The sequence below is a fragment of the Pleurodeles waltl genome, chromosome 2_2 (assembly GCF_031143425.1).
Source record: "Pleurodeles waltl isolate 20211129_DDA chromosome 2_2, aPleWal1.hap1.20221129, whole genome shotgun sequence".
Classification (NCBI taxonomy): Eukaryota; Metazoa; Chordata; class Amphibia; order Caudata; family Salamandridae; genus Pleurodeles; species Pleurodeles waltl.
In genome coordinates, this window is record NC_090439.1 from 1,142,847,242 (window position 1) to 1,142,864,353 (window position 17,112).

General features: G+C 46.5%; 1 protein-coding gene across 2 annotated transcripts in view; it reads right to left on the bottom strand.

Annotated features, from left to right (window-relative positions):
- The window catches only part of MAF1 (MAF1 homolog, negative regulator of RNA polymerase III), a 98,158-nt gene that overhangs the window by 67,281 nt on the left and 13,765 nt on the right, over nucleotides 1-17,112 (bottom strand). For both annotated transcript variants that reach the window (XM_069221062.1, XM_069221061.1), the window contains exons 2-3: nucleotides 11,150-11,279; nucleotides 2,254-2,382 (exon numbers count right to left, since the gene is read on the bottom strand). In XM_069221062.1, the coding sequence (XP_069077163.1) occupies nucleotides 2,254-2,382; nucleotides 11,150-11,232 (212 nt within the window). In that variant the 5' untranslated portion in view covers nucleotides 11,233-11,279. The remainder of the gene's footprint in view (nucleotides 1-2,253; nucleotides 2,383-11,149; nucleotides 11,280-17,112) is intronic.

Consider the following 17,112-nt stretch of genomic DNA (forward strand, 5'->3'; position numbering starts at 1 on the left):
AAACATAGCAGAAGACCCTAAGCCATTACACATGTTCTATCTAAGCCATTACACATGTTCTATCTACCCCTGCACAAGAAACATTAAGCCTTTTTACATATTCCTGATATAAATATTACTTTTGATTACAAACCCATCAAACCATACAAAAAACATGAATAAACTACACAATAACAGCAAATACACATATCAAATTCAAAATGTAAAACCGTAAGGAGTCAATCAATTATGGTTATACAATTTTTTATGGCTTGTTTCAATCCTAAATTAATAGTTGTAGGAAGTTGGCTTTGTATATACTATTTCAAAGTAAGAAATAGTGTGCACAGAGTCCAAGGGTTCCCCTTAGAGGTAAGACAGTGGCAAAAAGAGATAATTCTAATGCTCTATTTTGTGGTAGTGTGGTCGAGCAGTAGGCTTATCAGAGGGTAGTGTTAAGCATTTGTTGTGTACACACACAGGCAATATAGGAGGAACACACACACTCAAAGACTTACTCCAGGCCAATAGGTTTTTATATAGAAAAATGTATTTTCTTAGTTTCTTTTAAGAACCACAGGTTAAAGATTTACAAGTAATACTTCAAATGAAAGGTATTTCACTCAGGTATTCTAGGAACTTTGAATAATCACAATATCATGTACAGTTTTGACAAAAATGGCAATAAGCTATTTTAAAAGTGGACACAGTGCAAAAATCAACAGTTCCTGCGGGAGGTAAGTAATTGTTAAGTTCCCAGGTAAGTAAAACACTTACAGGGTACAAAGTTGGGTCCAAGGTAGCCCACCGTTGGGGGTTCAAGGCAACCCCAAAGTTACCACACCAGTAGCTTAGGGACGGTCAGGTGCAGAGGTCAAAGAGGTGCCCAAAACACATGGGCTGGGCTTAAACGTAGAACAGGGGTGCCCCGGTTCCAGTCTGCCAGCAGGTAAGTACCCACATCCTCGGAGGGCAGACCAAGGGGGCTTTGCAGGGACCTGGTGGGGGGAGAAGGTGCACAGAAAGTACACACTCCGTGGCACAGGGGCAGCCGGGTGCGGAGTGCAAAGAGGCGTTGGGTTTTGTATTGAAAGCAATGGGGAGATCAACAATGCCAGCAGGCACGGGGGGGGGCTCCTCGGGGTAGCCACCACCTAGGCTAGGCAGAGGGTCGCCTGGGGGTGGTTCCTGCACTGGAGTTTGGTTCCTTCAGGTCCTGAGGGCTGCGGGTGCAGTGTTGGTACCAGGTGTCGGGTCCCTTGTTACAGGTAGTCACGGTTAGGGGGAGCCTCTGTATTTCCTCTGCAGGCGTCGCTGTGTGGGGCCCAGGGGGTCAACTCTGGCTACTCACAGGTCAGCAGTCAACAGGCAGTCCTCCCTGTAGTGTTGGTTTTCCACAGGTCGAGCGGGGTTGTCGGGTGCGGAGTAGAAAGTCTCACGCTTCCGACGGGAAACGTGAAGTCCTTAAAGTTGCTTCTTTGTTGCAAAGAAGTTGCAGGATGTTGAACAGTGCCGCTGTTCACAGGAGTTTCTTGCTCCTTGGTTGCAGGGCAGTCCTCTGAGGCTTCAGAGGTCGCTGGTCCCTGTTGGATGCATCGCTGTTGCAGTTTTCTTCGTAAAACTACAACTGTCTCCTGAAATAAAGGACTACGCATCTGTGGCATTGAAAACAAACTAATCCTTTCAGCTTAAGGGTGCATTCTAGAGCCAGGAGAGAGTCTGAGGGATGTGCAGGAAAACAACTGTCACAATAGCAGACTACACACCTACACAAAGGCACACAGAAAAGTGGAATCTGCACAAAGGCACCACCAAATATTTCACATGAACTAGCCCACCATATAGGACAGCAGACCCTGCTTATGTATAGGGATATATCCTGTGCAATGTTACATCTATTGCCACAAGAGGTCAAGGATCATTATCGTTATGACCAGCGATCTGCACAGGACAAGGACTGAGCAAGAGATGTCCTGCCTCCATCTCCAACCCCCAACAAGACTTCAACTGTACAATATATATCACCTCTTCATTTAAGAATGCTTGCTACTTTTCACCCCTTAATTGCTCATCCAGTAGAAGAAGAGTGGGGTGGCATATACAGAGCTCAAGATGAGGCTTTTGTATTATTTTCTTGTTGCCACACATCATGACATTAGGAAGCTAATGGGCTGAGGGATTCATTGGAGGGCTTACGGCAAAGTGTGGCTCGTAGTGGGGAAAAAAATAATCAAAAAGACGTGAAAGCAAAATGGGTTATTGGTGGCTTCTTACCGACTGGGGCTAACTCCACTGGTCTGAGGCGGAGACAATGCCTCCAGTACATGCGGCTGGCCTTCCTGACAGAACTGCTTGAACATGTGCTTGTCATCACCAGCCATCTTACATGAGTAACTCTCGATCCTGTCAAGAAAAAACAGAACTTCAATATAATGATGAGCTCATGCCCAGGTGTACTCTAAGGTAGAAAACAAACTAATGAAAACAAACACACGATGCAACCATTCCTCCATGGTCTAAATTTACAAAATAAGTAAATCACAAAATGGCATTTAAATACAAGTAAATTAGAGGTGCGGCTAGAACCCTGCCAACACCTTTCTGCTTTGAAAATTGCATGGCATCCTGTTTTTTATCTGGTCAGTATTTTTTATGGTCTATGGGATGATATTAACTCGAGTAACTCCACAGGAATGGGGTATTTCACCAATCCATAGGAAAAAAAATATTATCTCTGTAAACAATAGAGATAAGGAAAAGTTACTAACCTGTAATCCTATTTCTTTTTTTAGAATAGTGACTGGGTTAAACACTGAATATTTTGGCTTATGTGTTGAGCCTTAGTTGAACACGCATTGGTAAATGCATTAGATTTCACCTATATGATTAATAATAATATGAGGTGTGGGAGCAGTGTGGGAGGAGTGCAGGTCAGATGGTGTTCGTGTACGCATCAGTGTGAGCCCGGGTGTGTCAGTGTATCCATTTGTGTGTGCCCGCTACATCAAGCGACCCCAGACGCTTCCCCGGGCTGGATCACTGTGCCATAACCTCTCCGCCATCGCTTCAGAGAGAACCCATATGCTGAAATTGGAGCTGGCGCCGGGGTGAGGCCTGACGAAAGATGGACGGTCAGCTCCCAAGATGGACGGCTCGTAACTGGCTGGTCGAGCTCACCTGGGGCCTTGCTGAAAACGAGAGGTTGCGGCGGCGACTAAGGCCATTAGTGGAGGCTCTTGAAGTGACAGGAGCAGCGGGCCTAAGGGCGGACGGCCCGTGGTTGATCAGCTGGGCCACCGGGGAGCAGCATGGAGCAGCAGCAATGGATAGGGCCGTCAGCAGCAGCCCCTGAGAAGGCGGGCGCTACAGGCCCAGAGGTGGATGGCCCATAGCTAGTCAGATGGGCTCACTAAGTGGCAGCCTTGGTTGGGACCCTTAGTGGCACTGCATGTGGAGACAGCGGATGAAGAGAGGAGCATCTGCCCAGCCCGCGGCCTACCTGGCAAGGAACACTGAGGGGAGCTGTGTGCAGGGTAGGTGACCGCATGGCCTGTGCATAGTGGCAGTAGGGTGCACTCGCCCGGCAGTACCAGATATATGGGTGCCTGCTGAGGCCCTGAGAACCGGCAGGAGACAACTAAGTGAGAGCTGCTCTGGGGGAAAAATACCAGTTGGAGGAGCGGGAGTGTGCTGTCGCCCACTGATGGACTGGCGGGAGCAAACTCGGCCCATCTTGGGCACCGATGGGGTGTGTGGTGATCCTTCTGCTCCTTTGGATTGGACCTTCCTGAATACACAGCGAGACGGGGAGCTGCTGCTTAACGGACTTCCTTCTCAAGCAAGGGATCAGATATAGATGAGGATATCCCTTTCGCCTCCAATTTGCATGGAATAAGAGGATGGAGAATATCCGCACACTGGTAGAAACTCAAGCACAGACGGACACGCCTCCTCGTTCCGAAAGACCCTCATCCCAGCAATCAGAGTAGGCCCTGGACCCCTCCGGGCTGGCGACACCTGCCGCGTCCGAGAAAAGGAAATCTTTTCAAGCCCACGGAGACTGAGAGTCACAGTAAAGAGCAGCGCAGATACACCTGTTGCAGTGCCACAAAGAGTGCCGGAAGCAGATAGTGACCACTGAGACATTGGAGTTTTCAAACTAATATATCAGGCATTACCAGTAAAGCAACCACCTTGTGAAGGAGGCGTTTCCCCCTTCCCGGGGCGCGTTTGTGGGCAGACTCTGCTGTAGATTGCATTCTTAGCTGCAGTGATCCTATCCCAAGACTTGGTGGCGACAATTAGAGCCCTCAAATCCACGATCTGGGCCCCTCAAGATCAATTATTGGTGTTTCCAGGTGTGGAACAGTTTTATGTTTTTTGTTTACCCCGCCTCCTTTCTCCTTTGACGACTTTTCAGCACCTACATGCTCCCTCTCTGAGGCCCTTTGTTTGTATACATGTTTAAAGACATGCCTTAATCCATCCGAAAACAACAATTAAAATCATCAGTATTATTGCAAGGGCCTTAATGCCCCTGTAAAAAGGTTGGCCCTCCACTCCCTTATTAGGGAGCCCAAATGTGACATTTGCCTCATCCAAGAAACACACTTGCTAAGGGCTGACTGGAAACGCTTGCACTCTCGCTTGTTTGACCGCCAATATATCTCATCAGGTCTGGGGAAAAAAGCCAGAGTGGTGATATTGTTACTTTGAGAATTGATTTGAAAGGCTACAGGTTTACAGTGGCCAATGTTTATCGACCAAACAACAGTCAAGAGCTATTCCTATGCGATGCACTGGGTCAAGTGCTTACTTTCCCAGCTGGGTGTTTGGGGTGGGGGGGAGAGAACTATCCATGATGCATAGGTAGACTGATCCATTCGAAGGTCCGGGCTAACTGGGGCACTGTCCCCCTGTAAGGAAATGCCTTCCTTGGCATGGTTACACCCTGACCTTTTGCTGATAACAGTTATGACTGAAAGTGTGCTGGGACCATATTAACCAGTCCCAGCACCAGTGCTCTTTCCCTAAACTGTACCTTTGGTCCCATAATTGGCACAGCCCTGTCACACAGATAAGTCCTTTGTAAATGGTACCCCTGGTACCAAGGGCCCTGTTGCCAGGGAAGGTCTGTAAGGGCTGCAGCATGTCTTATGCCACCCTAGGGACCCCTCACTCTGCACATGCACACTGCCTCACAGCTTGTGTGTGCTGGTGGGTAGAAAATGACTAAGTCGACATGGCACTCCCCTCAGAGTGCCATGCCCACCCCACACTGCCTGTGGTATAGGTAAGTCACCCCTCTAGCAGGCCTTACAGCCCTAAGGAAGGGTACACTATACCACAGGTGAGGGCATATGTTCATGGTCCACAGGTAAAACCTTAGACATTGTCAGTGCAGGGTAGATATCAGGAGTACATGGAAAACTCCACAGTTCCATAACAGCTACACGGAAATCTGGGAAGTTTGTTATCAAACTTCTCAGTACAATAAATACACACTGATGCCAGTGTGGAAGTTATTGTAAAATACACCCAGAGGGCATCTTAGAGATGCCCCCTGAATACCAGTCCGACTCATAGTGCTAGGCTGACTAGTTTCTGCCAGCCTGCCACAACCAGACGAGTTTCTGGCCACATGGGTTGAGTGCCTTTGTCACTCTGTGGCCAGGAACAAAGCCTGTACTGGGTGGAGGTGCTTCTCACCTCCCCCTGCAGGAACTGTAACACCTGGCGGTGAACCTCAATGGCTCATGCCTTTTGTTACAGCACCCCAAGACATCCCAGCTAGTGGAGATGCCTGCCCCTCCGGCCACTGCCCCCACTTTTGGTGGCAAGGCAGGAGAGGATAATGAGAAAAACAAGGAGGAGTCACCCACCAGTCAGGACGGCCACTAAGGTGTCCTGAGCTGAGGTGATCCCAGCCTTTAGAAACCCTCCATCTTGAGAGGATCCCCCCTGTAGGAAGTTGGCTCTGTACGTACTTTTTCAAAGTAAGAAATAGCATGCAAAGAGTCCAAGGGTTCCCCTTAGAGGTGAGATAGTGGCAAAAAGAGAATTCTAATGCTCTATTTTGTGGTAGTGTGGTCGAGCAGTAGGCTTATCAGAGGGTAGTGTTAAGCATTTGTTGTACACACACACACACAACGACAATTCCAGGCCAATAGGTTTTTATATAGAAAAAAATATTTCCTTAGTTTATTTTAAGAACCACAGGTTCAAGATTTACTAGTAATACTTCAAATGAAAGTTATTTCACTCAAGTATCTTAGGAACTATGAATCAACACAATATCATGTACAGTTTTAGCAAAAATGGCAATAAGCTATTTTAAAACTAGACAGTGCAATTTTCAACAGTTCCTGGGGGAGGTAAGTTTTGGTTAGTTTTGCAGGTAAGTAAAACACCTACAAGGTTCAAAGTTGAGTCCAAAGTAGCCCACCGTTGGGGGTTCAGGGCAACGCCAAAGTTACCACACCAGCAGCTCAGGGCCGGTCAGGTGCAGAGGTCAAAGTGGTGCCCAAAACGCATAGACTTCAATGGAGAAGGGGGTGCCCCGGTTCCAGTCTGCCAGCAGGTAAGTACCCACGACTTCGGAGGGCAGACCAGGGGGGTTTGGTAGGGCACGGTTGGGGGACACAAGTCAGCACAGAAAGTACACCCTCAGTGGCATGGGGGCAGCCAGGTGCAGTGTGCAAACAGGCGTCGGGTTCGCAATAGGTTTCAGGGGTCTCTTCAGCAATGCAGGCAGGCGGGGGGAGGGGGGGTTGTGAAGCCACCACCTGGGCAAGGGAGAGGGCCACCTGGGGGTCGCTTCTGCACTGGAGGTCAGATCCTTCAGGTCCTCGGGTGCAGTGTCTTTACCAGGCATAGGGTTCTTTGAAGCAGGCAGTCATGGTCAGGGGGAGCCTCTGGATTCCATCTGCAGGCGTCGCTGGGGGGGCCCTGGGGGGGTCAACTCTGGCTACTCACAGAGTCGCAGTCGCCAGGGACTCCTCCCTGTAGTATTGGTTCTCCGCAGGTCGAGCCGGGGGCATCGGGTGCAGAGTGGAAAGTCTCACGCTTCCGGCGGGAAACGTGTTGTCTTTAAAAGTTGCTTCTTTGTTGCACAGTTGCAGTCTTTGTGGAACAGGGCCGCTGTCCTCGGGAGTTCGTGGTCCTTTTAGATGCAGGGTAGTCCTCGGAGGCTTCATAGGTCACTGGACCCTGGGGGGCGCATCGCTGTTGCAGTTTTTCTTGAAGTGGGGAGACCGGCCGGTAGGGCTGGGGCCAAAGCAGGTGGTGTCTCCGTCTTCTCTGCAGGGCTTCAGGTCAGCAGTCCTTCTTCGTCTTCAGGTTGCAGGAATCTATCTTGCTTGGTTCTGGGGGCCCCTAAATACTCAATTTAGGGGTGTGTTTATGTCTGGGGGGTTAGTAGACAATGGCTACTAGCCCTGAGGGTGGCTACACCCTCTTTGTGCCTCCTCCGAGGGGAGGGGGGCATGTCCCTAATCTTATTGGGGGAATCCTTCATCTGCAAGATGGAGGATTTCTAAAAGTCATAGTCATCTCAGCTCAGGACACCTTAGGGGTTGTCCTGACTGACCAGTGATTCCTCCTGGTTATTCTCTTTATCTCCCCTGGACTTGCCGCCAAAGGTGGGGGCTGTGTCCAGGGGGCGGGCATCTCCACTAGCTGGAGTGCCCTGGGGCATTGTAACACAAAGCCTGAGCCTTTGAGGCTCACTGTTAGGTGTTACAGTTCCTGCAGGGTTTTGTTTCTGTCCTCAGAGAGCACAAAGGCCCTCACCACATGGGGTCAGAAATTCGTCTCTCAGCAGCAGGCTGGCACAGACCAGTCAGTCCTGCACTGAACAATTGGGTAAAATACAGGGGGCATCTCTAATATGCACTCTGTGCATTTTTGAATAAATCCAACACTGTCATCAGTGTGGGTTTATTATTCTGAGAAGTTTGATACCAAACTTCCCAGTATTCAGTGTAGCCATTATGGAGCTGTGGAGTTCGTTTTTGACAGACTCCCAGACCATATACTCTTATGGCTACCCTGCACTTACAATGTCTAAGGTTTTGCTTAGACACTGTAGGGGCATAGTGCTCATGAACCTATGCCCTCACCTGTGGTATAGTGCACCCTGCCTTAGGGCTGTAAGGCCTGCTAGAGGGGTGACTTACCTATGCCACAGGCAGTGTGAGGTTAGCATGGCACCCTGAGGGAAGTGCCATGTCGACTTAGTCATTTTCTCCCCATCAGCACACACAAGCTGGCAAGCAGTGTGTCTGTGCTGAGTGAGGGGTCCCCAGGGTGGAATAAGACATGCTGCAGCCCTTAGAGACCTTCCCTGGCATCAGGGCCCTTGGTACCAGGGGTACCAGTTACGAAGGACTTACCTGGGTGCCAGGGTCGTGCCAATTGTGGAGACAATGGTACATTTTAGGTGAAAACACTGGTGCTGGGGCCTGGTTGGCAGGGTCCCAGCACACTTCTACGTCAAGTCAGCATCAGGCAAAAAGTATGTGTGTGGTGGGGAGGGGTAACTGCAACAGGCAGCCATTTCCTTACACCCCCCAATAGGATTAAGGAGGAGGCAAAAAGAGGGTGTAGCCACACTCCAGGACAGCAGCCATTGGCTACTGCCCCCAAGACCTAAAACTCATCCCAACGTTTTTGCAACTTTGAAACAACTTTAAAAAAAAAAAAAAAAAAAAAAAAAAACTCTCCCTTCCTGCTGGAAGCGAGAGACATCTCACTATGCACCTGACGCCCCCAGCTTGAGCTCCAGAAAACAAACACTGCAGAGAGGACTCCCAGGTGACTTAGACAGCGTGAGCAACCCGAGTTGACCCCCTGCACTCCCACAGCGACACCTGCAGAGAGGATCCAGAGGCTCCCCCTGACCGCGACTGCCTGGAACAAAGAACCAGACGCCTGGACCAAGCACTGCAACCGTAGCCCCCAGGACTGAAAGGAACCAACCCCCAGTGCAGGAGTGACCAGCAGGCAGCACTCTTCCTAGCCCAGTCAGTGGCTAGTCCGAGAAGCCCCCCTGTGCCCTGCCTACATCGCTTAAGTGACCCCTGGGTCCCTCCATTGCTTCTTATAGCAAACCCAATGCCTTCTTTGCACACTGCACCCAGCCGCCCCTGTGCCGCTGAGGGTGTGTTTTGTGTGCCTGTTTGTGCCCCCCCCAGTGCTCTACAAAACCACCTTGTTCTACCCTCCGAAGACGCAGGTACTTACCAATTGGCAGACTGGAACTGGAGCACCCCTGTTCGCCATAGGCGCCTATGTGTTTTGGGCCCTCCTTTGACCTCTGCACCTTACCGGCCCTGTGTTGCTGGTGAGATGACTTTGGGGTTGCCTTGAACCCCCAACAGTGGGCTGCCTACGCCCAAGAAACTTAACTTGTAAGTGTCTTACTTACCTGAGAAACTAACCAATACTTACCTCCCACAGGAACTGTTGATTTTTGCACTGTGTCCACTTTTTAAATAGCTTATTGCCATTTAACTAAAAAGGGTTTTGGACATTTCTTGGAAATGTTCTGTTTGTAAATGACAGTGTGCAAACACATCATGCTTTAGTAATATATTTATTAAAAGTGAGTGTTAAAAGAAACTGAGAATCACTCCTGCCCGGATGGCACTGCTATTAATAAACTATGAGTTAAGTAATGAATCATGTGTTCCCTATATGTGGGTTAGATTCTTTTAATACATGGAGCAAACGTTTAGCCTGTTTAATCAAACAAAGTTTTTTTGTACAGCACTAATATTTTAAGATATCCTTGTATGTGACAATGAAGGAAAAGGCGACCCTGTAAACTGAAATATCTGACTAGTAGGCATGGGATGTGGAACTCCTACCTCCCGACGCCAGGACATATTGTTTGGGGTCAAAGGCAACAAGTTTTCATGTTTATTTTGTCCTTGGGACAAGTAGGCCCAACCCCCTGCAGCACAAACCCTTTGGCTGCCAGTTTACAGACAAGGCAACTGTCTGAAGTTGAGGTAACGTGTCCATATGTTAATGCTGTTCGAACTTGTATTTATGGTTCATTAATGAAACCCCTTCATTATTAGGGATAGCACTGTAAATAAACGTTTTAAGGTCACACTGCACTACTGACAGTTTCAGAAATAAATAAATAAAAAAATAAAAAAAGTGTACGCACCTGTTTGAAACGTTTAACAATATGAGGCTACGTATAATGCTCCCAACAATGCTCTCTGATTAGATGCAAATTTCGCTACTATGAAATTTTAGGTGCCATTTCTTTGAAGCGTCATTTATTAAAATGGGTTGATGCATGCTAGTATTTCCCAAAAATATTCCTAATGGAAAAATCAGTGTAATTCTTCTCAACAAGATTATGGGAAGCATGAAAATAAACAAGCACTGGCAAAGCCAACTGATTAGCGGGGGGGGGGATCTTGTTTCATCAATGTGTGTCTTGTTTTGACATGGCTTTTGTAACACTTTATTGTTGCCAGGCCCTCACTATTGTAAAACACTGGCAAAAAGAAAAAAGTTTTTGGTCTCAAAAAGCACGCATTGACACCAGTGGCGTAACAAGTGCTCACAACCCCCCTCCAGGGTGGCCTCCTCATCACAGCACCTGCCTTGAGTGAGTCTGGAGGTGGTGGTGGGTGGGGGCGGGTGGTGGTGTCATTTGTTCTTTGCAGGGGGCCCCCTCCAGTTTCGTTACGCCACTGATTGCCACAGTAGTTCCTGGCAATGAACAAAACTACTCTGTGTGCCTATTTGCTCCTTGTGGAAGAGCAGAATGCGATCGCTCACAGTAAAGTCAGCCGATAGAGACCAAGGTTACCATTTACTAGGGACTTACAATGGCAACTAAAGGGTTTGCCAATTGGAAAAATGCCTATACAGTTGTGGAAGAAAGCACTGGCACTGGGGACCTGTTTAGCAGGTACCCAGTGCACTTAGTTGAAATTGCACCAGAAACCAGGCAAAAAGTGTGGGGAGACCATGTCAAGAAGAGAGACTTTGTACAATAGGTCAATCCAATACCTGGGTAAGAGACAGACATGTACCAGATGTCCTTGCCTTGGTCTCTGGGTACACAAAGCTAGAAACAGCGAGACGCTCTAACAGCACAAACACAACTGGCAGGTATAAATCGTGCATGTATGAGCTAGCTTACCTGCCAATAATATGAGCATCGCCTGTTTCCACTGACAGCTGAGAGTTGATCGCTTCAAAGCTTGAATTCTCCAATAGCTTCATGTTTGCAGCTTTTCTTTCAGACACTTCACAGGGCAGTTGATAATTTCCTGATAAATATAAAGATAATTTATGATTTTGTTTGTGTCACATAAGACAATTTTCTCGATAAAAATCTGATATACTGGCTTTATGTGTGTCGCTCACAGCTCAATAACTGGCAAGGTTGTTAGGGGAGTTTTTTTTGTTTTTTGTTAAATTCATGCTCTCCTTCCCCCACCAACTGGCTATGGGTGAGATGGTATGCAAAGCAAGATCTCGACAGAACGTTCATCACTCCAGCCATGTCGTGGACGCATCGGCTCAGTGCTTACAGAGCGCAACACTGGAGTCACTTTAACCAGTGCAGGATGTCCCCTCTGCCCCCCGGGCCCCTTCCAGCCCCCTATCTGCAGTGGCTTGCTTGTAGTTTGGTCTTTTAAAAGCATGTTCACTTCAAAAGCAAAGCCAAAACAATACAGAGCAACAGCTTTTTTTTTTTTTTTTTTTTAAAGCCTAACAGACATCATGGCTGTCTGGTTTGCTAACAACATCTTGGAGACATTTGGAAAGTTTCCCTGGGAACGCATTCCACTTGTTGCTTACCAATGGCTTTGTGGTTTGTAACTCACCCATGCTTGCTTTCTATTTGCTGGCTTTACAACACACTGGCTTTAAAACCTATAATTTAGACGGTCTTACTTATTTGCAAAGTACACTCCCAGCAAGGTTAAAACTCCCCCCCCCCCCCCCCCAGTAAAAACACATCATATCACATGGATATCATGCATACAGAACAGCAGGAGAGCACACATTTACTTTTAGGAGGACAGTGGACAAAAACATGAGATGAAAGTATACCTACCTGCCAGCTATGGTACGAATGCATGCTTCCACCGTGACTCAAATGTGACTTTAGGCCCTTCGGTCATGAATATAAATGTGCAGGACAGTACAGTAACTGAACCACAGACACAAGGGATAGGTGGAAAAATCAGTGCGCGTTTGGGACACAAGCCACGCATTACACATTGCGGCTGTAATGTTGTACACATTTGTAGGGTGTGCCTATCACCCCTGAGGATACGCTTACCACCAGAGAAGGGAGAATCTGGCCTGGCAGTTCGGGCTGGACTGTTCGCATGGGGAACTGGGTCAAGACTGTTTTGCATATAGCTGGGTCCAAACTGGAATGGCGTGGTGAGCAAAAAATCTGATGGATTAAACCCAGATCTGTGACTGGAAGATGAATGTTTGATTTGGTCTACATTCTGTCCATCAACTGTTCTTTTTGCATTTGTCGCCCCAAGTGGGAAGGGTATGCTCAGACACGGGTCCTGTGCTCTCTAAGCCACCAGATTCAAGCTAACCTTGCTGAAGAGGCGTGATACCCTGAAACCAGTTCCAGGATGCTTGTTTCTGGTCAAGGGAGGACTTGGCCTGTCAGTTCGGGCTGGACTGTTCCCACTGTGGAACAGGGCCAAGACTGATTTGCACATGGCTGGGTCCAAACTGAAATGGCAGGGTAAGCAAAAAAACAAAAACTGATGGATTAAACCCAAATCTGCGACTGGGGTGAATGTCTGATTTGGTCTACACTCCGTCCATCAACTGTTTTTTTTTTTTCTTAAAAAAGAAAAGATAACTGGATCAGAGGAGTGCCTACTACAAAATTCAAATTTAAATATTTCCAGTCATGCAGTCTGTACCACCTCAGTTAGCTGTTCATGCACAGATGTCATTATAGACATAAAAATACAATATATTTTGTGATGTTGCCCCTACAGAACTGTATAGAAAACATCCCTGCATTGCAAAGTAAACTCTAGAACTGCTTGTGTGCAAATCTGACCTTGAAGTGAAGTTTATTCTGCCATTGTTAGGCATTAATGGGTCCCTAGTTAGCTGTGCCATGAAGCACTGGCCATTTCTCATGAAAGCGATTCCAGGAGTTACTGCGCCATGAAGGTCTTGAAAGGATCAGGGATGCTTGGGACTGGCCACTGCAGTGCTGCCACTCTTACTATGCCAAATGCAACCCAACGCAACTTATTTTTATAAATCAATTAATCAACAATAAAATGGATACTAAAAACAAATCCCAGCCATTGACTACAGCAGTGTTACCCAATGATGTGCTGTTCTGCCAGAGGAGGGGCAAGGAAAGAGTATAGCAAGCAGTATTTGTATTTTGGTTTTTTTGTAGAGCACATTCAGACCACAGGTATCGAAGCGCTAGGCAGGTAAGAAAAGGTTGGTAATAGTCAGGTAAACAAAAATGTATTTTCTCTACACATTCTTATAGTCTAAGCCTGCCACTCCACTGCCAGGTTAACTGGATGGATGCTGGGGGCACACAGAATACCTCAAATAGGCTCATTCATCCATTCCAAGTTGTCTGGGTATAGCTAACCAACTTTTCATGTAACAGAATGCACAGATGGCAAATACCTTTCGTAACAGGAATCTGTTAAATTGTTTACTTGTACAGTTAATTAAAATGATTACAAAAAATATATCAAATACATAAAATGCAAACTTGTATCAAGTGGCGCGTAAGACTTATCAGCTTAGTAAAGCAATGCAAAGATTAGAGAGATCTAACAGTGTTTAAAGTGGTCAATGTATTTTTTGTAGATTGCGCAAGTGCTCAGCCACTAACAGAGACACAGTATTTACTGTGGCAGCGTCCTGGTGACCAAGGTCCACCTCGGCTGGGCCACGCCCCAGTGAAGACTTCCAATGTAGACACGTATTTTTAGGTCTCAGCTGCACCGTGCATTCGCTGTGTTTGCAAGGGTGCTGTTTACAGTGAAGAACTTAGATCCTACCCATTGCTTACCATTTGTTGACATTATTATCATTCTTCCATGAAGTCTCCTAATACGCTGGTCAGCATATTCTCGACGTCACTTTCATTTCATTCTGTGGCACAAATATCAAGCACAGATTGATTTGATTTAATTAGTGTGGGGCCCACTGCTCGCGATGTGGCTGAAGTACTATTTCTTTTTTACTGCTGCTACCTCGCTCCACCTAGTTTTTCCCCAAACCTACAATAAATGTGCTTCTCGGCCACTCACTACCCCCCTGTCTAAAACGCATTTATTTGTAAAGCGGTCCTTGCAGAAGCGCTGAACATACCAAGAAGCTCTTCAATAGGATCAAAGGCATCAGATGCTTACCCAGATAGGCTAGTTGGTAAGTTAATGCATTGGTTTGGTTTAGAATTTAATTTATATAGCACTTATTTACCCTGACGAGGCTTTGAAGTACTGTAGGTAAATAAAGCGGCAAATCAGACAACTTTCAATACCACACAATGCCACTCCACTCTATGCCAGACCAGTCTACACCAGACCAGTCCACTCTAAGAGAATCTACTCTATGTCGCTCCACGTCTATCTACTCAATACCAATCTACTACACACCAATCTACTCGGTCACTGCCATACACTACTTTATGCTACGTGCTACTGTATGCCACACCAGTGCACTCTAACCCACTTCACACCACTAACCTTTAGCCATGGTGAGTCACAGCCATGTTGCTGTACAATATGGCTAAAAGACGTTGGCAAAGCAAATAGCTCCTGCATAGGCAAGACCAATTGGTCCCCTGGACTCCACAGCTGAACTTCTTCCCTCACCATCCTGCAAGAACATCACCTCCAAGAGGGTGGTCATTGCATACCTGCACTGCCTGAACATTTCCGAGTGGTCTGGACACTGTCCCCTTCTTTTTCAGGTTCTTCATGTCCGGAATCAAGCTTTAGGTTCCACCGGCTTGGTCTACGGGTCACAACAATAGGTGGACAACTGAGGCTTCCATTGACTCCAAAAGGGTTTCTGACATCACTTCACCCCTATGCACCTGGGCTCCCTGGTGTAGGTCTGGTTTCCTGGGGGTCCACGCAGAAAGGTCCTGAATCCATAAAAATCCAACCGCAACGGTCCTGTGTTAGCCACCCAGCTCAATGACAACTCTGCACCGGGGCACCTGTGGGATTTCTAGTACTTACCTTTAGTAATTCCCTACTCTCCCAGCCCCTGGGATTCTAACACACTTACCTTGGTTAGGCACCGCCATTCTTATACCACTTTTTTACTACATGGTTTGGCTCCCCCAAAGGGTCCCATGTATTGCTATGCTTTTCCCACGTTTTGCCAAGTGTATATTTTGTGTGTAGATATCACCAAGTGGAGATATACCAATGTTAGTATAGTCTTAGTGTTGTAATAAAGGACAGTTTATTTTTGCAACACCTGATGTGTTTCTTTCTTGTGTAACAGTTACTGAGTATTGTAGTATTGCACGTGCTTTACACTCCTCTGGAATAAACTTTACCTGGTCACCATAGCTATCACTAGAGAGCTTTTGCTATCTGGACACCTAAACACTATCACTAAGGGTTGCCTGGACTCAGCTGTAGGGTGACACCATATGTGTACACCATGAACTGAGCCAGCCTTTTACATCCTCTAAAAGACAACTCAGATGGACATTGAAGTTATTGTGTCTGGTGGTAGATTGTTGAGTTCTGAGCACTTATCCCCCACTACCTCTTTGATAAACCTTGAACGAGCATTGTATGCCGGACACTAGTGGGAACTACCTCCATCACCATGGTTGAGGCCCAGCTGCCTCTGTCCATCAATCCCCCTAACACCCCCAAAAGGTTCCTGACAAGTTTAAATACAATTCTGTGGCACGAAACAGAAACTGGTTTAATTAGTATATTGTGTGGTACATACTTCCTTTTTTCATGTTTTGAGGTTTTATCTCATGAGCACACCAACCTAAAATGAATGAAACTGTCCACTCTATACAGGAATCCCCCAATATGTCCAAAACCTTACCAATGTCTATAGTAAGAAACTTATGGCTGAACCTTGATACAACCCTCACAATTCTTTTTGAATAGCTAATACAATTCACTCTGAATTTAGACACTGCTGAATGAGGAATGCTAGCTGACAGCAATTTTCTGCAACTTGCCTTGCAGCAGTCTACTGAAAAGATAAATACATGCAACAATATGACACAGCCAGATGGGATATGGAAAACTTAAGAGGAGTACTGAAAACATCTTAGTCACACACCTTTCACTGCACCTTGGAAGTAGAAGCGGGAGTCAGAGATCTTAAAAAAAACGAGAAATACTGCAAGTCATCTCACTAAAAGGTGGCCAAATTAAAATAAGAGGAAAAACCTAACTGGTGTAGAACCTTGAAGTACAGAATTATTTTTTCTTTACTTTGTTTTAAGAGATTGACAGTAAGAGCAGGACAATCAATAAATAATCAAGTTTCTTCAGGAAATAGCCTTACTTGCACTGCACTAAGTTACCCACAAAATTATGACATTCTTAATTGTTGAAAATATGTTACAACATTCATCTACTCTTCATTTTGAAAAATTGTGCTGGTATGGAGCAGCGGGTTGAGGGGAGATGTGCAGAGATGAAGGGTACCAACAAATCTCAATAAACATATCCAGACAAAGTTCATGGCGAGTCTGGTACAATGACCCGGCGAGAGAGTGGTCTCTCCACAAGCATGCTCACATCAATTGCCCTCAAAACCTATTGTTCTGGATTTTGGGCTCAAATGGTCCATTTTTAAACTCTGGAGGTATCCTTTTAAATAGAGATGTTGACTCTTTCAACCAGCCCATTAAATCTTGGACAATATAGAGCTGTTCTGAGATGTTCTAGCAAGCATTCGAAAAAGTGATTCTGCATAAGCATAAATTGTACTCCATTGCCAGCTATTAGTGTCTTAGTCTTAAGGGAAACATTTATAAGGAAATTTGTAGGGTACTCATGTTGATGTGAAGGACAGACAAGGCTTCTGTCCATTTGGGATGGTAGTGTACCATACTACGATATATCTACACCTAAA